A 22,577-nucleotide genomic window follows, 5' to 3' on the forward strand; every position below is an offset into this window, starting at 1 on the left:
TTATGGGCACTTCCCTCGACTTCTTCTCCGCTTATCATCCACAGACCAACGGGCAAGTGGAGTGGATTAATCAGGTTCTGACAACCTACCTGCGTCACTTTTCCAACGCCCATCAGGACAATTGGGTCTCACTTCTACCTTGGGCAGAATTCGCCCAAAATAACCATCCCAGCGAATCAACCACCAAATCACCGTTCTTTGTGGTCTCAGGTCAGAATCCGGGCGTTCCATTGCCCTTTATCACATCATCAGGAGTTCCCACAGCAGATGCTCTCGCCATAGAATTTTCAGAGATTTGGAAGGAGACCAGAGAGGCCCTCGTGAATGCCAGTGCCCGAATTAAGAGACATGCGGACAAGAGACGGAGGGACCTTCCTCCATACCATCCTGGCGACAAGATCTGGCTTTCGACCAAGCACATCCACTTGAAAGTTCCTGCCTTTAAGTTAAGTCCCCGTTACATCGGTCCTTTTCGAAGTGCTGAGACGCATCAATGAGGTGGTTTATAAACTGAGATTGCCGGCTTCACTCCGGGTCCCTAACGCCTTTCATGTCTCACTCCTGAAACCTGTAGTCCTGAATCGGTTCCAACCTGTCTCCATTGCCCCTCCTTCACCTATTGGGTCGGATGACATCTTTGAAATAAAGGACATTTTGGCCATGAAAAGAGTCAGGGGGAGGACTCTCTTTCTTATTGATTGGAAGGGATTTGGCCCTGAAGAGAGGCCCTGGGAGCCTCGAGAAAATGTTAACGCCCCCCTAATACTGAAAACCTTTCTGGCCAATCTCAGAAAGGAGGGATGTAAGGAGGAGGGTACTGTAACATCCGCGGCCGTGCCTGCCCTGGCGTCTTTTGCGGCGGCAACCGCTGCTGCCCCGTCTTACCGGCATTCCCTCTGCAGCGCACACTCTCACTCAGCGTCCAGCTCTGCCGCGTCCCGGCGCTCCTCCATTAGGCCGAGGACGCGAGCCAGCGCTCCCTCTTCTGCCGGCGGTGGGCGTCGCTGAGGGCGGTGCTCGCTTACCCACTTCCTGATCCTAAAGTATTTCAGGCGTCCGCTCTGTAGAGGAAGATGCCTGATGATTGTGTGCTAATCCACGCGTTGTTCTGGCCGCTATAGTGTTACTATAGTTCTCTGGCTATATTCCTCTCGTCTTCTCCCTGTCAGCCTCCGTCTTGTCCTGCTTCCTCTCTCGCTCTCCTGGTTCCCTGGTGCTCTCCCCTCCTGCCTATCCATCCCTATATCTCCTCCTGGGCTCTCCACGTCTGCATTCCCCCTGCTTCTGTGGCTACTCCTGCTGGCCCTTCTAGTAGCTGCCGCATGGTTTCCTGCTCTCCCTATAACCCTGTTCAGGTACGCTTATCTCTGCTCAGTGTCACTGGCCCTCCTCTGGTCCTCCTTGTCCCTGAGCCGTCCCTCTTGGTACCGACTGTTGCGGTTCTGTCCTCTGCGGTTTTGCCCCTAACGATCCCTGTATAGGGCTCGGTCATCACCTGGCGCGCTCGACCCAGGGGCTCCAGATCCGTGACCCAGAGGGTCCACTCTCGGGCGTTGTCCATTCCCTGAACGTCACATAAACAGTAGGAGACTGCGGAATGTGAGGGTCTGGATCGCTGCAGAGTAAACGCAGAAATCTGACGCCTAACAGAATCACTGATCGAATGCAGATCCAGGCATGATAATGCCAGCAGTTTATTACAGAGTGCTGTTCTAAGCTCCATTTTGCAAGGAGTTTATTACATAACTAGATGTGTGCAGTAACATCACGATGGGAGCAGCTTTGTGGTGCTGGGGGTGGCAGCCCACCCACTTCCGTGCAGTCACAACCGGCAGGAAAGACGGTGTTTTGCGCTCTGTGCTGGAGATGGTGTGTTGCGCCACCAGAGGGTGGCCGCACCCAATCTCCAGCACAGGCCTCAAGCCACCGTCTTTCCTGCCGGCAGTGACTGCACGGAGGCGGATGGGCAGGCAGCGGCGGGATCCGGCGCGTGTAGTCAGGTAGTGGGTCTTGGCGGGGGTCCAGCGGTGACATCCCTCTCATTACTCCCCTCTCATTATATCCCCTTCATTACACCCCTTTCACAGCCTCATGATCGCAGTGGCGAGCTGGTTCCGAGCGGTAGCTGGGATCCAAGCGGTGGCTGGGATCCAAGCAGCGGCCGGGATCCCAGCGGTGGTCGGGATCGCAGCGGCAGCCTGGATCCAATCGGCAGCTGTGATCCCAGAGTTGGCCTGGATCCGAACGGCAGCTGGGATCCCAGCCGCGGTCGGTATCGCAGCGGCGTTCGGGATCGCTGCTGCGTCCTGGATCCGAGTGGCATCACTCGGGTGTTCCAAAATGGCGGTCGGCATACTTCCAGTGTGGCACAGTGGATTGTGCGATTCTGGGACATCCAGACGGAAGTGTATGATGGACAATTTAAGGCTATTATGTATATAAATGTCTGTATAAGAACTGACAGAGAAAGTAGACTTGTAAGGACATGACCCAGCTTCTTTTTGTTACTCACCTGTCCTGTTGTGAGTTCATTTTACCCTTCACCATTGAGGTCTGATGAACTCCCTCTTCTGGTGAAGGAAGGTAGTGAGGCTGATTACCAGGCACCTGGGCAGGATGATGATGACTGGGTGATGGGAATTACTGACTGGATATAAGGCAGCTGACGCCCTTCTGCCTTGCTGGTGATCTCTCTGAGGGATTCTAGGAGACCAGTCTGATTCCTGCTCCTCAAAAGCGAAGTTTTCTGTTCTACTTTTTGCATTTGTGTTTTGGTTTTGTTTTGCATTGTTTTCCTTGATTTCTGCCATTCCCTGCTGGGGTGAGCTGAATTCCTTTTTGCTCTGTCTTCAGAAAATACCTGAGTACTGATATAGTCTTTTTGAAGCCTAGCGTCTTCAGGGTTTTTTCCCTATCAGCTGTTGGCTCTTGTTTTGATAGGGTTTTGGCGGATTACAGACAGCAGCTTTTCTATCCTGTCCTATCTAGTGAGCTTGGGCCCCATCATTTGCTCAGCCTATCTTTCTATCTGTATGAGTTTTTTTTCATCTTGCTTCACCGTCATTATATGTTGGGGGCTGCCTATTGCTTTGGGGTCTGCTCTGGGGCAGTTTAGATTTCCCTTTCTGTCTTTAGGCTATGTAGTTCTCCGGCTGTGTTCGAGGGGTCTAGGGCACCGTAGGAACCCCCCACGGCTACTGCTAGTTGTTGTTGATAAGTTCAGGGGTCTGCAATCCGATAGCTGCCAACTTCTCTGGTTTTCTGGACTTAGCTAGTATTTCTGTTTTTGCCTCCTACGGTGACTCATTCATAACAGAATCACCAGCCATACTGCAGATCCTAGGGTACTCAATAGCAGGAAAGAATTGTAAAAAAAAAAAAAAAAAAAAAAAAAGCGTGTATATTTTTTCCTCTATATCTCTGAGGCTGTAGGGGGAATTTTTTTTCTCTCAATGGAGATAAAGCAATTGTCTGATCGTGTGGAGCAGCTCGCTGCGGAAGTGGGGGGAATTTCCGCCTACCTTGCTCATTCATATGCTGCTGAACCAAAGATCCCTACTCCTGATGTGTTTTTTGGGGATCGGTCTAAATTTTTGATTTTCAAAAACTATCCCTAACTCGTCAGGGAGCTCCGCACAGCAGGTTAAAGTTGTCATCTCTTTGCTGTGTGGCGATCCCCAGGACTGGGCGTTTTCTTTGAAACCAGATGATCCTATTCTGACTAATGTGAACGCATTTTTTCAAGCCTTGGGGTTGTTGTATGACGAACCTAATGCTATGGATCAGGCTGAAAAGACCCTGTTGGAATTGAGCCAGGGTCGAGATTCTGCAGAATTGTACTGTCAAAAATTCCGAAAGTGGGTGGTCCTTACTACCTGGAATGATAATGCCTTGGCAGCTCTCTTTCGGAAAGGTTTGTCAGAAGCCGTAAAAGATACTATGGTGGAATTTCCTGTTCCCTCTGGTCTTGACGATTCTATGTCATTAGCCATTCAGATTGATCGGCGTTTACGTGAACGCAGGACTGCACGAGAGGTGTTGCCACCTGTTGAACAAATGTCTGAACCTATGCAATGTGATAGAGTTTTGTCCAGGGAGCAACGTCAGGAGTTCAGAAGGCGTAATAAGCTGTGTTTTTTTTGTGGAGATGCCTCGCATATTATTTCTGTCTGTCCTAAATGAGAGAAATGTTTTGCACACACGTTTTCTGTGGGTGGTGTTCAACCTAAGTTTCTTCTGGCAATTACTCTGATCTGCTCCCTGTCCACATTTTCCGCCAAGGCTTTTGTGGATTCCGGAGCAGCCCTGAACCTAATGGACTTGGATTTTGCTAAACGTTGTGGATTTCCTATGACACCTCTGCGGACGCCTATCCCTTTGAGGGGGATTGATGCTACTCCTTTGGCGAAAAATAAACCTCAGTTTTGGACCCAGGTGGTCGCCCCAGACCATCAAGAAAATTGCAGATTTTTGGTGTTGCATAATTTGCATGATATCATTGTTCTGGGGTTTCCCTGGTTGCAAATTCATAATCCAGTTTTGGATTCGAAATCTGTGTCTGTGGTGAGTTGGGGTTGTCGGTGTGCCCTTAGTGAGGCTCCGGTTTTTTCCACCTCTCCTCAGTCGCATGATGTTCCTGACTATTTGGCGGATTTTTATGATGTATTTAGTGAGAATGAGTCTGCGTCTTTGATCCTCATAGGAGTTATGACTGTGCAATTGAACTGAGCCCGGGGTGTAAATTTCCCAAGGGTCGGCTCTTCAATTTATCTGTACTCGAGCACGAGGCTATGCGATCCTATATTAAGGAGGCGTTGGAGAAGGGTCATATTAGACCATCCTCTTCACCCTTAGGTGCTGTTTTTTTTTTCGTGGCCAAAAAGGATGGTTCATTAAGGCCTTGTATTGATTATCGTGCCCTCAACAAAATTACTATTAAATATCAGTATCCGTTACCCCTGATTTCGGATCTATTCTCCAGAGTTAAAGGTGCTTGCTGGTTTACCAAGCTTGACCTCAGGGGGGAGTATAATCTTATCCGCAGTAAGCATGGGGATGAATGGAAGACGGCGTTTAATACTCCGGAGGGACATTTTGAGTACCTGGTCATGCCTTTTGGGCTCACTAATGCACCTTCTGTCTTCCAGTGCTTCATGAACGATATTTTTCGAGACTTTGTGGATAAATTTTTGATTATCTATCTGGATGATATTTTGATCTTCACCAAGGATTGGGATTCTCATGTGGAACATGTTCGGACTGTGTTCCGGATCTTGAGGGAGAATTCCCTGTATGTCAAAGGATCGAAATACCTTTTTGGGGTACAGAGGATTTCTTTTTTGGGATTTATTTTGTCTCCGTCAACTATTGAAATGGACCCGGCCAAGGTACAGGCCATTTAAGATTGGGTTCAGCCCACTTCTTTGAGGGCCCTCCAGAAGTTTTTGGGTTTTGCTAATTTTTATCGGAAATTTATAGCAAAATTTTCTAGTATTGCCAAGCCATTGACTGATCTGACTAAGAAGGGTGCTGATGTGTTGAACTGGTCTCCAGAGGCTGTTTCTTCCTTTCAGGAGCTGAAGCGAAGATTCACTTCTGCCCCGGTTTTGCGACAACCTGATGTCTCACTCCCGTTCCAGGTAGAGGTGGACGCTTCTGAGATTGGTGCAGGAGCTGTTTTGTCCCAAAAGGATCCTGTAACATCTAAAATGAATCCCTGTGCTTTCTTTTCCCGAAAATTCTCTCCATCTGAACGTAACTATGATGTGGGGAATCGGGAACTGTTAGCCATGAAATGGGCATTTGAGGAGTGGAGACATTGGTTAGAGGGAGCTAAACATCAAGTCGTGGTCCTCACTGACCACAAGAATTTGATTTACCTGGAGTCGGCCAAACGCTTGAACCCTAGACAGGCTAGGTGGGCCTTGTTTTTTACATGTTTTGATTTTGTGGTCTCTTTTCTTCCTGGCACTAAGAATGTCAAGGCTGACGCTCTCTCTAGGAGCTTCTTTGCTGATTCTCCTGTGGTGACCAAGCCTGCTACCATCTTAGGCGAAGGGGTAGTTCTTTCTGCCATCTCGCCCGATTTGAGACGTGCTCTGGAAGAGTTCCAGGAGGACAAACCTGAGCGTTGTCCCAGTGGAAAGTTGTATGTTCCTGACCAGTGGAAGAAGAGAGTGATGTCTGAAGTTCATTGCTCTGCATTGGCTGGTCATCCAGGTATTTTTGGTACTAGAGATCTGCTGAGTCGGTCTTTTTGGTGGCCCGCCTTGTCTCGTGATGTCAGGAATTTTGTGCAGTCCTGTGGGACTTGCTCCCGGTCTAAACCTTGTTCTCGCTCTAGTGGGTTGTTGATGCCTTTGCCGGTTCCCAGGAGGCCATGGACCCATATTTCAATGGATTTCATCTCTGATATGAGTGTCTCTCAGAGAATGACTGTTATTTGGGTGATTTGTGATAGGTTCTCTAAGATGGTTCATCTTGTACCACTCCCTAAGTTGCCATCTTCCTCTGAGTTGGTGCCCCTGTTTTTGCAACAGGTGGTTCGCTTGCACGGGATTCCAGAGAACATTGTATCTGACAGAGGAGTTCAGTTTGTGTCTAGATTTCGGAGGACTTTCTGTTCCAAGCTGGGAATTCAGTTGCCCTTCTCCTCTGCTTTTCACCCTCAGACCAATGGGCAGACGGAGAGAACAAACCAGACCTTGGAGTCGTATTTGAGATGTTTTATTTCCGCTGATCAGGATGATTGGGTTTCATTTTCCCCTTGGCCGAATTTGCTTTAAATAATAGAGCTAGTTCTGCCACTTTGATGTCACCTTTTTTTTGTAACTTTGGGTTTCATCCTCGATTTTCTTCAGGGCAGGTGGAGCCTTCTGCCTGCCCAGGTGTTGACACTGTGGTGGAGAGAATGCACCAGATCTGGGACCAAGTGGTGGATAAGTTATCTCTCTCCCAGGAAAAGGCCCAGCGGTTTTCCAACCGACATAGGACCATTGGTCCCCAGTTTAAGGTTGGTGATATGGTTTGGTTATCATCAAAAAATATCGCTATGAAGGTGGCTTCTCCTAAGTTTAAGCCTAGATTTATTGGACCTTACAAGATTTTGGAGATTATTAATCCGGTCTCTTTTCATTTGGCTCTTCCTGTTACATTTAAAATCCTTAATGTGTTTCATAAGTCCTTGTTGAAGAGGTTTGTTGAACCAGTAGTTCCTGGGGTGGCACCTCTGGACCCGGTATTGGTTGAAGGTAACATGGAATATGAGGTAGAGAAGATACTGGATTCCCATCTGGCTAGAAGGAGACTCCAGTATTTGGTTAAGTGGAAGGGTTATGGTCAGGAGGATAATTCCTGGGTCTCTGCCTCTGATATTCATGCCAAAAGATTGGTGCGTGCCTTTCATCGGGCTCACCCTGGTGGCGTGGATGAGGGTTTGGTGACCCCTCCTCAAGGGGGAGGTACTGTTGTGAGTTCATTTTCATCTTCACCATTGAGGTCTGATGAACTCCCTCTTCTGGTGAAGGAAGATAGTGAGGCTGATTACCAAGCACCTGGGCAGGATGATGATGACTGGGTGACGGGAATTACTGACTGGATATAAGGCAGCCGACGCCCTTCTGCCTTGCTGGTGATCTCTCTGAGGGATTCTAGGAGACCAGTCTGATTCCTGCTCCTCAAAAGCGAAGTTTTCTGTTCTACTTTTTGCATTTGTGTTTTGGTTTTGTTTTGCATTGTTTTCCTTGATTTCTGCAATTCCCTGCTGGGGTGAGCTGAATTCCTTTTTGCTCTGTCTTTAGAAAATACCTGAGTACTGATATAGTCTTTTTGAAGCCTAGCGTCTTCAGGGTTTTTTTTCCCTATCAGCTGTTGGCTCTTGTTTTGATAGGGTTTTGGCGGATAACAGACAGCAGCTTTTCTTTCCTGTCCTATCTAGTTAGCTTGGGCCCCATCATTTGCTCAGCCTATCTCTCTATCTGTGTGAGTGTTTTTTCATCTTGCTTCACCGTCATTATATGTTGGGGGCTGCCTATTGCTTTGGGGTCTGCTCTGGGGCAGTTTAGATTTCCCTTTCTGTCTTTAGGCTATGTAGTTCTCCGGCTGTGTTCGAGGGGTCTAGGGCACCGTAGGAACCCCCCACGGCTACTGCTAGTTGTTGATAAGTTCAGGGGTCTGCAATCCGATAGCTGCCAACTTCTCTGGTTTTCTGGACTTAGCTAGTATTTCTGTTTTTGCCTCCTATGGTGACTCATTCATAACACTGTCCTGGCTCAGATGCTGGGTCTCATTTCCTTTCATTAGTGAATTTTCCTTAGAGCTAGTCCATACTGGTTTACTATTGTAACCGGTCAAACACCTCTGACATCATCACCCAAGACCTTTTCAGACTGGGTTTAGACAGTCTAGTACAGTCTGCGTAATCAGAAAAAGTAGCATTCAGCTACATATTCTACAGAAGTTTGCCTCATTATCTATTGAGTAACTTCAATGATTACCGTACTAATTGATTTTAAGAGTGCTAACTGGATTCAATTAAAATTCTAAATCTGTTTTCACATTTTCTGTACTGATATACTGAATTACATTGCAATAATCTGATTCTGAATTGTACCCTGTATTTTAAGCCAGAGCTACAGTGACAATTCTGCAAGCTTTGGGAATGAACTCTAATAAAGTTGCAGAACAATTATCTTTACTTGAAGAGTTGATTAATAATATAAGCTCAATTACAAAATGCTTGAATAGTGCTAACATTTTGATTCCACCTTGTTTATGGAATTCTGTGTCTTAACAGTGAGAGATGTGCGAAGAATGAGGATGCACTGGGAGAGTGGCAGAGTGACTCACATTGCACTCAAGGGAAGCGGGGTGGGAAGAAACCTCCAGGGAACGACCTCTTGGACTGGTCACCAGAGCCAGCTTTCACATGTAGTTTTTTCTTAAATGCTGCAGAGCTTTAGATTAAATATACCTGCTTGAAATTATAGAGCCTGTGTCTGATCATGCTATACGGGGTTAAGGCATGTATCAGCTTTCAGCTTCTCTTTAAGGATAACTACGACATCCACAGCATGTTGGGGTATTCTGGAAGTTGAAGGCTATGGGTACTGAGAAGTTCTTTAGGGCAGATTAATGGACAGAGAGGGATTATGGACAACAAACCAAAGGGAAGTGAGCAAGATCGCAGTGTTAATGATGTAGACCCTGTGACATACAGTATTTAAGAGACTATTTAAGAGACAGTTTCCTCTTACTTACATGTTGCCTTTTTAAAGGGAATCTGTCACCCATATTTAGTGATATCATGTAAAGATATCACCCAATTGTGCGTCCCATAAGGATTCTATTACGATTTTTAATTCCCCCTGACCCTGCACCTTTGAGGCATACATACCTTTTTTATCTTGTTGGGGATGTATGCAAATCGCTGCGGTCCGGTCCGATGGGCGTGGCTTAGTCGACTTCTTTCCTCCCCCTTCCTCGGCTTGCTGCACGTAATCTTCATCTGTGAATATCACAGGTAACGTTGGTTTCCGCACTTGTGTGGCGCCCCTGCAGGTCGAGTCGCCACAGAGGTACTGCACCTCATCCAGAGGTGTGGTACACCACAACCAGGTAAGGTGGATGCACCCAAACAGATTCCAACACCCACACCCCCACACACACAGTAGTGTAGCAGAGCACCCTTCATGGCTCCATACTTGGAACACAAAGTGTGCTGGGAGGTGGGCGGAGCGTAGCAAGGCGGGAGAGTCTAGGATGAGGTTGAGACAGATCCCCTGAGAGGGAAGGAAGAAGTAGGACATAGTCTGCGCAGCTCCCGACTGCATGGGGAGTGCCAGACGGATTGGACTAAAGAAACAGCAGATTCTCCGTAAGGAAGATTGGTTCTTCCAGGGACACGGTTGGACAGTTATCCCGTGGGTCCCGTTCCACGCTGACCGCTGTCAGGTGGAGGAAGGAACCAGACTGGACGCAAAGGGAACGGCCCCTAGCCTAGATCAAAATTCCTCTGGGTGCCTCTAGCAATCCGATAGCTTTGGTTACTTTATGGACCATCGCCCCTACCACAATTAATCCGATTGGAAAGGCGGCTATATATAGAATCACAGAAACGGGAGAATATAAGTTGTCTGGACAGGATTCGCAGCTGCTGGCCCACAACGCTAATTGTGAAGTGCTGGAGTGGAAGTAAGGCGGAAAAGTAGCATTTAGTTCGGAGATGGCCAGGAAAGGAACACACTGACAGGGAAAGCTGGGATGGTGCATTTCATCTTATCTGGAAGTTGTCTGGACCCCTTCCCTGGAGGACTCAGCACTGAAGTGGGCATCTGTAGGGGCAACAGACTGTGAGTAAAGCCTTGGAACTAAATGCCCTGGTGTCCTCCATTTTATTCCTGCGCCATTCATCCACTCCACACCATAACCCCGCCAACAATTTCATCTACACTGCCCTGGGACTACAGCTCTACCTGTGAAGGGCTACAGCATCACAGCTGCACCCAACATCTGTCCCAGAGAAGCAACACTGCAGCACTGGTCACTATGACCAGAACCCACAGGTGGCGTCACGAATCACTACATAAACTTTATCCTTATCCAACTCTACCCCTTTTACATGACCGCCTGGGGCCTCCGACCGGGTCACCGCCGCTGTAACATTTCCCAATGAAGTTAACGGGCTCGGTACCGAGTATCCCACGGCCCCTCAGGCGCGTTACTTGCGCATTGTAAAGGCCTCCGGCGCCTTCGCAGTATGCTTTGCTTAACTGTGGGCAAAGCATATAATCGCTACTGCGCATGCGCCGGTATTTTCCGGCGCAGTCTATGCCCCGGAAGTGTGTCCTGCATGTGAAGACTTCCGGGGTATAGACCGCGCTGGAAAATACTGGCGCATGCGCAGTTGCGATTATATGCTTCGCCCACAGTTGGGCAAAGCATAGTGCGCAGGCGCTGGTGGCCTTCACAATGTGCAAGCATGGAAACCAACGTTATCTGTGATATTCACAGATGAAGATTACGTGCAGCAAGCCGAGGAGGGGGGAGGAAAGAAGGCAACTAAGCCACGCCCATCGTACCGGACCGTGGCGATTTGCATACATCTCCAACAAGATAAAAAAGGTATTTATGCCTTAAAGGTGCGGGGTTAGGGGGAATAAAAAATCCTAACAAAATCCTTAAGGGACGCACAATTGGGTGATATCTTTACATGATATCTGTCGCGTCCGTCTGCGGGTCTGGGCTGCAGACAGACAGCGCCCCGAGTAGCACCGACACCCTTAACCCCTATACAGGGATCTGGATTTACTGCAGAGCCCAGGAAGCGCTGTCTGAACAGGAGCAGAGTGCCAGAGCAGAACGGTCGCAATAGAACAGCAGGAAGGGAGCCAAAAATGGAGTCGGAAACCAGGCGAGCAGTGGAGGTACAGAAACGGCAGGCAGAGGCAGAGTCGAGAGTCCAGGCAGAGGTCAAAAACCGGGAGAGTAGCGGAGGTACAAAATCGTCAGGCAGTAGAGGGGGTCAGGAATCCAGGCCAAGGTCAGCGTCAGTAATCAGGAGAAATGCAAGGTACAAAAACGGCAGGCAACAGAGTAGTCAGAAGTTCAGGCTGAGGTCGGAGTTAACGATAGGCAATCACAAGTAACACGTAGGGGAACCAAGAATATATCCGGCGGCTTGCAAGCCCAGTCCCAAGGTATTTGAGGGATCAGGTCGTCCCTCACAGGCTCCCGGGCTGGTGATGTCATCAGGACCGCCCCCAGGACCAGACCTGATGATGATGCACCAGCCCCTTCATGACTGACAGAGGAGCGGAGTCTGCGTCCAGTAGACGCCTGCGCAGAAGCCCTTTCATTGTTGCCGCCCTCACTCGGGCGCGAGCCACGGCGCCTCCTAGTGGTTGAGGGCGGAACAGCAGGCCCCGAGATCGACGACGACATGTCAGTCCAGCGTCTCCTGGTGGCCGAGGCCTGGACAGCAGGCCCCGAGCCCGAGGGCGGCGAGACAGTCCGTCGCCTCCTAGTGGCTGAGGGCGGAACAGCGGGCCCCGAGTCTGACGGCGACGTGACAATATCACTAAATATGGGTGACAGATTCCCTTTAAAATATACCCTATTTTAGGTGGACATACCCTTAAAAAGTGCTATGCTCATATTATAAAATTGCTTTAGTTAGTTAGACAGCATGAAAATAAGCAAGTTGCAATTGACTTGCTTTTTCTATCCGCTGATATTCTTCTGCAATGAGAGCTTTTATCTTATATAGTGTACAGCTTGATATTAATGAGCATGGCCTCCAGAGCCTGGCACAGGAGAGAAATTAACTCCTAACATACTAGTTGTCTCTCTAAAATCTATTGATTACTATACAGCAACTAGAGGTTCAGCTTGCTTCCTAACCCTCTCAGCTCCTGATCAAGGTGCTCTTATCAGTCCTGTCTGCTCAGAGTCCCCAGGACCCATGCATTGGCAGCTTCCAGAGCAGTTCTACTAATCATGGTTCCTTCTTTCTTGCGCTACAGTATGTGCTTGTTCAAAGTTCTTATTACTGATATATGTAAATAAAGTGATAACAGTGTAGACTTAGAAGAAACACTGATAGATTGTTAATGTGTTGTAGCAGGATGTAGCTCCTGACCAGAACTGTCACTTAAGAAGGATTGCATGGCCCTCCCCCATGGAACCAGGAAATAAAGAGACTACAAAGCCCTGAACTGCACAAAAGGATGAAGCCCTTTTAAGTAAAATAAATGGATAATCATCAACTTTAGTTGTATTACAAATGAAAATTGCTACTGTAGAGTCCTAGGTCCCATTGAAAAACGCACATAAAACATCCTGTATGTGAAATAATTAACAATATTCTAGTTTTATATTACATAACATTGAAAGTGCTTATCTTAGATTTGTTGTTTTCTACAGAATATATAGTAAAGCCAAAATGTATATTTGCTAAAACTGAGGCTGGAGTGAAAAATAAGTTTTGGATTTAATATTTGTATTTTATTTCAGGTATATGTGAGTACCAGACAGGGAACGTGGGTATTAAGTCGCATTTCCCATGATGGGCTGCCTATAGATATGGCCCTCTCATCTCGCTGCCATTTTTGGATAGGTCGATGTTTGCCTACTGGACTTTTACTTAAACTAAATGCAAAACAAATGAGCAGCTGGTTTGACCATGCAAATTATGGTTTGCTTCCTGACGACATGTAAGTTCAAGATAATGATGTGAGAATTTTCATTTTATGTAAAAATCATACGAGGTCACATTCTGTGTAGGTTTTGTTTCATCGTAAAATTATTCATATACTGCAAGCAAATCAAATAATTGAAAAATGTAAGCAGTGATTTACAGAGCTTTGTGCAGAAGTAAGTGGATTGGCGGCAACACACTCGGACAAGCAATTGACTATTTAATTACTTAATGAGACCACTAAGATACAGAGCGGACGGCGCCGTTTTTACCTTGCTTGCACAGGTGGTGCACGGCCGGCAGTAGATCCACACTGAGCTATTCCCGGGTGCTTGACCTCGTAGCAATCAATCTTGAGCTCCAAACAGCAGAAAATGGTCGCACTACGGGGACCCGTAGAAGCGCTTTGATAGCGCGAAATGGCCGTTGTCAGCCTCTCTGCACTTTTTACCACTACCCCGACTTGACATGTAATTTATGTGTCAATAAATGAATATAATTCATCCCTTGGAGTGCGACCATTTTCTGCTGTTTGGAGCTCAATATTTCATTACTTAATCCCATCCGGCCACTGACAATTTTCATTTTTTCACTTTCATTTTTTTCCTCCCTTTCTGGCAAAAAGCATAACTTTTTTTTCAGTCAAAATAGGCATATCAGAACTTTTTTTTTTGTGATATGAATTGTAGTTTTGAGTGACACCATTCATTTTATTATATAATATCCTGAAAAATATAAAAAAAAAGGTCCATGTTTAGAGAAATAGTAAAAAAAATCTTTTCTGACTTTTTTTGAGTTCTACTTTTTCAGTACTCAATGTGAAGTAAAAATGACCTGGCAACAAGATTATCTTGTAATTTTTATGTAATTTTAGTGAGTAAGATAAAAATCAGAACAAAAAAAAATTGATTTGTGTTGCCATTTTCAGAAATCGGTAACTTATTTTTCTGTCAGTGGAAATGATTGAGGGCTTGTTTGTGTGTGGTAAACTCTAGTTTTCATTGGCATCATTTTAAGGTAGATCTTAAATTTTGATTACTTAGTATTATTTGTGAGAGGTGCAGCCACCGGAAAATGACAACTCTGATTTTTTGGTGGGTTTGTTTGCTTTATGATATTAACCATATGAGTTAAATAATTTTATACACTCAAACATTAAAATTGCAGTATCAAGAAGGAAAAGTTGTTGAGTAATAAAAATCACACAATCGAAAGACGTGTTCATGATATGTGAATGATGAATAAATGGAAATAAAATGTATTCAGTATTGAGTGTCAGAGCCAAGCGTAGAAATAGAAATGCACACACAAGTTTTGGCTGCTATCAGTTACGTTGCATATCGTTTTTTGAGGGATGTCCTGCTGATGAATTTGCTTGGACACCAAATCATCAAGATCTGCTGGGAGCATCCGTGGTAATTGTCGACCAATGAAGTCCCATATGTGCTTGATGGTAGATAAATCCGGAGATGCTGCAAGCTATGGTAGCAAGTTTAGGCCATGGAGGCTGCTCACAATTTGACGAGCAACATGAGAACTGACCTTGTTTTGTTTAAAAATGGTTTCTGAAACACCTTGGAGAAATGTCTGTATCACTGATTCCATGACCAAATCATGTAACACAAAGCTGTGATTGTACCTAGAATGAAGACTAAGAGTGGCCTGGATACCGTAAATTGTGCCACTACACACCATAATCCAAAGACTCAAACTGGTATGATGTTCCCTCGTGAAGGCCTCTTCATAGTGCTGCCCACGTTTTCTCCTTAGATTTGAAGGCTTTACATACCAAACCTAAGACACTAAACAGGTGTTTGCACAATATTGAGCCGGACGTCCAGCTTCAACTGTTCCATTGACCTCACGCCACAACTCTAAAAGACTATCATGGTACAGAAAAAGATGGCAGTGGAGGCTGGAATAGAGATCTATGCTCAACAGCAATAAGGCAAGCTTTTGTCTTGGATACAGTAATAGACTGGGCTGGAGACCACATGGGCAATGTCAGGAAGAGGCCTTCATGATAGAACATAAAAGTATTTTAAAAGTGTGCTATCATGGCCTGCAGAATCTTTGGTCTCCTATTTGACACATCTGAGATGTCATTAGTCAGTAACTGGAAATGCAGCAGCCAGCAGCAGATGATTTGCTCAAGTGTAATCATAGTGCCAGAATATTCTTCAGACAACCATTAATAACCTCATTGATAGCAGCCAAGGCGTGTAAGTGCGGGGATTTTTGTGCATGGAGTTCATACGTGAAACTGAATAAGCTGAAATGTTTTAAAAATGTAGTTTTCATTTATTTGCATATCATTAACATGTCTATCTATGCTGTTATTTCCATATTTCCACATCTTTTACTGCCTTAGTGTTGAAATTTCAATAAAAGGAGTTAATAAGGAGTGTACTTTGATAGATCGGATATTTGCAGATGTCGCAATACCAAATATATTTGCTATTAATTCATTTTTTTCAGTTGGCAAAAGGCAGATGATTCAAACTTATGTTTTTTTATTATCTTTAAAACTTTTAATTGTACAGATGGATGCAAAAAAATGGGCACAGTTAACTTGAATAATCTCAAGGAATATTGCAGTTCATGGAATGTTCATGTACTTGGAGAGGGCTACAGTCTTATTAATTTAACTTAAGATCACAATAACATTCGAGGAGTGACTCTCCTTCCTTCGTGAGTGGTTAGCCTCTTTTGGGGTTGCTAATCATCCAGAAATTCCAGGACAGTCCGTAAATATAAGGCAGATTTTTGCCCTGTCTGTAAAAAAAAAAAGCGTCCATGATTTTATGAAGCATAAGAAACTTATACAAATTATTTTGACTAATTATCATGATTTTACAGTTTACAATGAATTTAGCTCCTGTCTTTATATTAGAATTATGGGCTGTAGACATGTCTCACTTTAAACCTTAATGATTTATTTTGGTTTTCAAATGTGTCTAGAAAAAAAACTGTCCATTCTTGATTTTTTGATAAAGTACAGTACATGGTGTTAGATGGTAGTTTCAAATTTATCTTGAATTGACAGGTCGTTATTAAGAGAACCGATGGTTAACGACCATTTCCCCAGCCAAATCCTATGCGGAGCAATAAGGATAAAGCCACAAATCAGAATGTTCACTGAATCATCGGTGGTGTTTGAGGATGGATCTATAGTGCATGGTTTGGATGAAGTCATATTTGCAACAGGATATAACGTTTCCTTTCCATTTCTTGATGACTCCATTGTCAAAGTGAATGATAATAGCGTAATCCTGTACAAGAACGTGTTCCCGCCTCACCATGAGAAACCTACTCTGGCATTTATAGGGCTTGTTCAACCTCTTGGATCCCTCCTTCCAGTATCTGAGCTTCAGGTTCGCTGGGCTGCCCGAATATTCAAAGGTTTGTGTTTGTTTGTTTTTTAACATGTTGAATAACTGCTGCTACAGTAAGTGGCTTCTTAGTATTTTGGAACATCGAACAACAGTTAAAGGGAACCTGTCACCACTTTTCTGTCCTACCAGCTAAAAATATCATTTTATTCAGTGTCAGCTATGTATTCCCTACTTCTGGCTTTCTGGCTTTGCCCGCACTTGGGCAAAGCATACTGCGCACGCACGAGAAACCAATATCTCACAGAGATCTACGTTATTCACGTCAAGGACTGTGTACAGCAGCCAAGGAGAGGGGTGGCGTTAATGAACCGAAGCCACGACCATTGGACCGGACGGACCCTATTTGCATACATCGTGGGAGAAATAAAAAAGGTTTTTATGGGTGATACATGTGGAGTCAGGGGGTTACAAAATTATTTAGGGAATACATAGCTGATACTGAATAAAATTATATTTTTAGCTGGTAGAACAGAAAAGTGGTGACAGGTACCCTTTAAGACATAGTTGCAATGCCAGCAACAGGAGCTACTCAAGAACTACATTTAAAGCAGGTCGGTTACCAAATTCCACATTACAAATTGCAGACAGTGTTAAATATGTTTCTTAGACGTGATAAAACTGATGTACTGTACTTACTTTGTATAATCCTGATGTTAAAATTAGCTTTTTGTGAGTCAGTCTAAAGAGAGAGGGAGCTCATGAGTCCCCAACTTTGTTCATTATCTGCCAATCTAGCCTTACTGACAGGTGTAGTTTGTACTGAGCAGTGTGAGATCTCAGCAGCAGCTGGGGAGGAAGAACACTGAAGAGCTATCAATCAGGCTAGTTGGCTGGACCTTTATAATAGAACTAAACAGCTCTTCTGACAAACTAAGTACGCAGATCTCATTGGGTCTAAACAATTTAATAGTGTATCGGGGGTGCCATTCCTGCCCTTATTCACATTGAGGTCATTTTTGACACAAAGTTAAGTCCCTACTGGGTACACTTTAAAGCTGTTGGGACATATTTTACCCTTTTTTTTAATCCAAAACACTGTTTACCAAGTACCTTATGTTATTTATATGCATTATTGCTTTTTACTTACATATAGTATGGTATGTGTTAATTTTATTTCTAGGTTTTATCAATCTAATAGTGTATGCAGTTCGCTTTGTAAAATTTTGTGACCGATTCACTTAAAATATGATCAGTTCTCGCTCTGGCGTACCTTAAATGTCCACAGATTATATGAACAGTCATGTCATGCTGCATTTTAATGTAGCATTACAGGTGACATATATACCTAAACATAGCTTCCCTTGCCGATATTTGCCAAAGGGCCTGTACACAATATTCTGTGGGCACCATATTCTTGCCTTGGTCTCTCCACAATCCACAATATCAGTGTATGTCTATGGGGACACTCTAATGGATGCAATGTTTCTGCAGTTTCTATACCTATCTCTGAATGCATTTATACTTTAGTATATAAATTATTTATAGGAGGCAGTCTGCTCTATTTAATCTGCAGGTTACTAGCATTCTGAACCTTCCTTGTGCCCACATTTATAACCCCCGCAGCTGGGAGGAAATATCTCTATTCCTCCTGGAAGCATTTGGGTTTTAGTTACGGAAGTGGCGCCGGCTCAAATTCAGTCACCGTTCTGTGTACAGAGAGTGGTGGCTGTAACCGCATCCCCGACACTGATTGACAGCACGATCAGTATCAGGGCAGGCTGACAGTCAGTGCAGGGTGTGCGGTTACAACTGCCGCTCTGTATACACAGAGCAGTGACTGAAGGCGTGTCGGTGGAATCCCAATGACTGAAACCCGAATGAGGCCGGGGGGCATAAAGATCCTTTAAACCCAGCAATGGGGGTCTAAGTTAACCCCATATCTGTAAGTTAATAGCATTTCTTCATGTGACAGGTTCCCTTTCATAAACCTTATTTACTACAAGAAAGTTCCATGAAACCTACAGAGGTTATCTCGGAAAATAAAATTGATGGCTTCTGTAAACATTATATCATTGAGGACCTGACTATTGGCTCAGCAATCTGGTGAGTGGCATAACCCCTTCCTTGTTTACCAGACATTGCTCTGTTCTTTTAGCAGAGGCTGTTCCGGATATTATTGCTCAGTCCCATTGACTTTCAATAAAATGGTGCTGCACTGAGATGTGATATCAGGCACAGCCACTACTAAAAGGGCCAGTAATAGAGTTTAATGTGGTAAGCAATGGACGGAATGACATGCTGCCCGGCATAGATCCATGCGAATGTCTGATCCCAACTGATTTAATAACCAAAGGATAGGTCATCATCAATATTAAAGTCTTTGATAACCCCTATAAATGCTATGTCCACCCATCTTCACAACTAGTTTGTGTGAAGAAGGACAAAAAAAGGAATGCTTCAAATGTTCCTCTGAGGTTTTGTTCATTATAATTTGTGAAAAAGTATATTTGTTTGCCAAAAATAAATATCTCTGTTGCTTTTACACACAGTCCTTTAATGACTTTTTGTGCCATATGCAAATTGTCTCTTCAGTTCGAAAGAGGTCTTGAACTCTAGCGCCACCTATTGGAAGTAGCAATCCTGCAAGTCATTACCGACCCTTTAACGAGCCTTGTATGGATTGACGAGGGGCAATACCCTGAATCACCGTGTCTACAAATTGAGATTCTGATTTGGATTTTATCCTAAATCATATTTCCAGGGTCGTTAAAGGGTCGATATTGACTTCTAGGATTGCTACTTCCAATAGGTGTCGCTAGAGTTCTAGTCCTCTTCCTAGCTGAAAAGATAATTTGCATATTTAATTTCCCAGTGGAGTATTGCAAGGTGTGAGGGATGAGAGAGACTCTATTTTGGATTTATTAATTCAGGCCCAATACATTATCCAGAGATCTCCTGCCCCCGGAACTGTGGCCCCCACCTATGAGATAAGTACACAAATTCCCAAAAGAAACATGCTATATGGCCAGAGAATTAGAGGCCACATGTTAATTAAGGTGAAGAGGAACACAGCTGGGACCCCTGCTGTCTTTTGTGCAAGGCGGCCAACATCACTTATCAATGAAAACCCTAGACCAAGTGGCACCGACACCTAGAGATGAATTATGAGAGTACCGTTCACCTCAGGGAAAAGTCCAATATACCACCAGAATCCCGGGAGCCCTCCACACACACCCCTGTGTCTCATCTTTCCCTAGCTGTTCCAAATACTGAGATATCGAGACTGGCTCTCCAGAACCACTTAGCCAACTCAAGTTTAGACTCTCTGTATTGGTCCAGCCCCAACTAACTCATTGAGACATCAGTCGTTCCGTTTGGACCTCTTCTGTTTGGACCTCCCAACAGGATGTTATGACCCATTCTCGATATTTGGAATTATTTCAGCTAGGAGGTCAAGGGAAGAGATTTCAGTCCAACCCAGAGGGGCGGTGGCAAATATTGGAGGGGGCACGCTAAGGGTTAAAAGCTAGATACACACATTTAGCCTGTGTCATTGTCAGGATCCATTTTTGGATCCGTGGCAGATTAAAACTTTTTTCCTTTCAGGCCATCGGGGGTTAATGTCAGTTTTTTCCCCTGCTGGCCTGCTGGTGTAATTACATTGCTGTTGGGTTTGCTGATGTTTGTGATGACCACTCCTACCATCCTTCAAAAGGTCACCTGATGCATCAGCTGACTGTTGGTTATACAGGTCCTTTCTGGGGACCAACTGTGCTGGAGTCAGGAGCTTTCTGATGCAGTGGTGCTTCATCTGAATGCTTTGATCTGGTGCCTTACTCTGCTGTGCGGTGCATTGCAGCAGAGAAAGATAAGTGTTGTTTTGTTGTTCCCCATTCTCTTGTGGTGTCTGTCTTTCCTTTCTTTTGTTGGATTAGTGCAGTGGTGGGACCAATGTGCTCACCTGCCAGTTCCCTACTTAGGTATAGGAGCAGGGCAAGTGAGGGATTAGGTATCGTGGTCGGCAACGGGGTGAAAGAACCCATATAGGGATGATAGGGAGATCAGGGCACATCCTCAGGTGAGTGCAGGAGGTGTCCATTCCCCCGTTCCCTATCAACAAGGCCTACCGCTGTTATTGTGTCCCTGGTGTTCCCTTTTGTGTTTTGCCGTACGGTGACTGACCAATTGGTGGATTGTGTCATGCTAGGACAGTCACTTTGTGGCAGTCATTGTTCTGCCATGGAAGACGCGTCACGTCACGCATTGAGACGGACCAGAAACTAAGTATCTGTGGACTCGAGCGCTGCCCTGGGGGTCCACATGCTATAAGAAATGGTATCTGTGATGGTTACGTGTGACTGGACACACCGCCTCCAGCAGGGCGAATTTCTCTGACACACGTGACCCTGGATACACCGCCTCCAGTAGGGCGAATTTAAATAATATAATGTGCAGCCAGATACACCGCCTCCAGCAGGCGAATTTCAGAATTACACGTGTATCTGGATACACCGCCTCCAGCAGGGCGAATTTAAATAATAAAGGGAAACACCAGGGAAAACGATACAATGGAGGGCCCTGCGATAGGGAACGGGGACGTGGAGACCTCCTGTACTCCCCTGAGTCAGTGTTTCTACACTCCTGACAGTCCCTATGCAGGTTCCGCCCCTGGCGCTGTGCAGGATACCTAAAAACCCTAGCTCGCCCTGCACCTAGCCCTTTCTAGTGAAATGGACGGTGCAGAAACTAATCCCACCAGTGCACTGAAACACACAAAAGGAAAGGTACAAACAGGGATAACACCACTTAGCTTTGCTCTGTTGCTCTTGCTCCCAGCAACAGAGTCCAGCAGCAGAATGCAGCTTTCCTCCTGAATAGCTGCCCCTTCACCAAGCTTTGTTAGAGCTGCAAGAAACTCTCTCTAGCTCCTTCCTCCACCAAGGATGGTTGGAAATGCCCAATATCACCAACAGTGATTGCAACCACCTGACACTCTTTTATAGGTAAGAGCCAGAGCAATCACACCTGCTTCATAATCACATGCACTAAACTAAAGTAACCAGAGTGCAATGACCCTAACGGCCACCGGGGGGCAAAACTAGAACTGAAACCACCACAGTGCAATGACCCTAATAATATAATATAATAAATTTTATTTCTATAGCGCCGACATATTCCGCAGCACTTTACATTTCAGAGGGGATTTGTACAGACAATAGACATTACAGCATAACAATAATCACATAGATTATAACAAATACCAAGAGGAATGAGGGCCCTGCTCGCAAGTTTACAGTCTATGAGGAAAGAGGTAGACACGAAAGGTGGGTGGTAACAGTTGCCCTGATTGTATGGACCAGCCATAATGTTAAGTGTGTAACAGTACAGACACAGAGGGCTAATGGATGCATAAAGCATGTGGGAACATGATGCGGGGAACCTGGTTATGGTAAAACTTTTGGCTGTGCCACACAGGGATAGATTAGGTTAATGTGTTGAGGCGATAGGCCAGTCTGAATAAATGCGTTTTCAGGGCACGCTTAAAATTGTGGAGATTGGGGACTAATCATATTGACCTGGGAAGTGCATTCCAAAGAATTGGCACAGCACGTGTAAAGTCTTGGAGACGGGAGTGAGAGGTTCTGATTATTGAGGATGCTAACCTCAGGTCATCAGCAGAGCGGAGGGCGCTGGTAGGGTGGTATACTGAAACAAGGGAGGAGATGTAGGGTGGTGCTGAGCCATGGAGTGCTTTGTGGGTGAGGGTAATAAGTTTATACTGAATTCTGGAGTGGATGGGTAGCCAGTGTAATGACTGGCACAAGGTAGAGGCATCGGTGTAACGAATGGTGAGGAATATGATCCTGGCTGCAGCTTTCAAGACAGATTGGAGAGGGGAGAGTTTGGTAAGAGGGAGACCGATTAGAAGAGAGTTACAATAGTCAAGACGAGAATGAATAAGAGAAACAGTAAGTAATGACCACGGGGGGCAAAACTAACTTTAAGCACACAGCTTAAGGAAAAAAAAAAGGTTACTAGTGCTTTTA

The 22,577-nt window shown here is 45.2% G+C and overlaps 1 protein-coding gene and 1 long non-coding RNA gene across 4 annotated transcripts in view; one reads left to right on the plus strand and one right to left on the minus strand.

Moving 5' to 3' along the window:
• Positions 1–22,577, plus strand: part of LOC141085916 (dimethylaniline monooxygenase [N-oxide-forming] 2-like) — a 113,669-nt gene that overhangs the window by 62,765 nt on the left and 28,327 nt on the right. For all 3 annotated transcript variants that reach the window (XM_073571546.1, XM_073571547.1, XM_073571548.1), the window contains 2 exons: positions 13,012–13,211; positions 16,242–16,597. In XM_073571546.1, the coding sequence (XP_073427647.1) occupies positions 13,012–13,211; positions 16,242–16,597 (556 nt within the window). The remainder of the gene's footprint in view (positions 1–13,011; positions 13,212–16,241; positions 16,598–22,577) is intronic.
• LOC141085918 (uncharacterized) overlaps positions 1–22,577 on the minus strand; it is a 149,871-nt gene that overhangs the window by 31,012 nt on the left and 96,282 nt on the right. The window lies entirely within an intron of this gene.

The sequence above is a fragment of the Dendrobates tinctorius genome, unplaced genomic scaffold (assembly GCF_039654945.1).
Source record: "Dendrobates tinctorius isolate UK_male_01 unplaced genomic scaffold, ASM3965494v1 ptg000029l, whole genome shotgun sequence".
In the NCBI taxonomy this organism is placed as follows: Eukaryota; Metazoa; Chordata; class Amphibia; order Anura; family Dendrobatidae; genus Dendrobates; species Dendrobates tinctorius.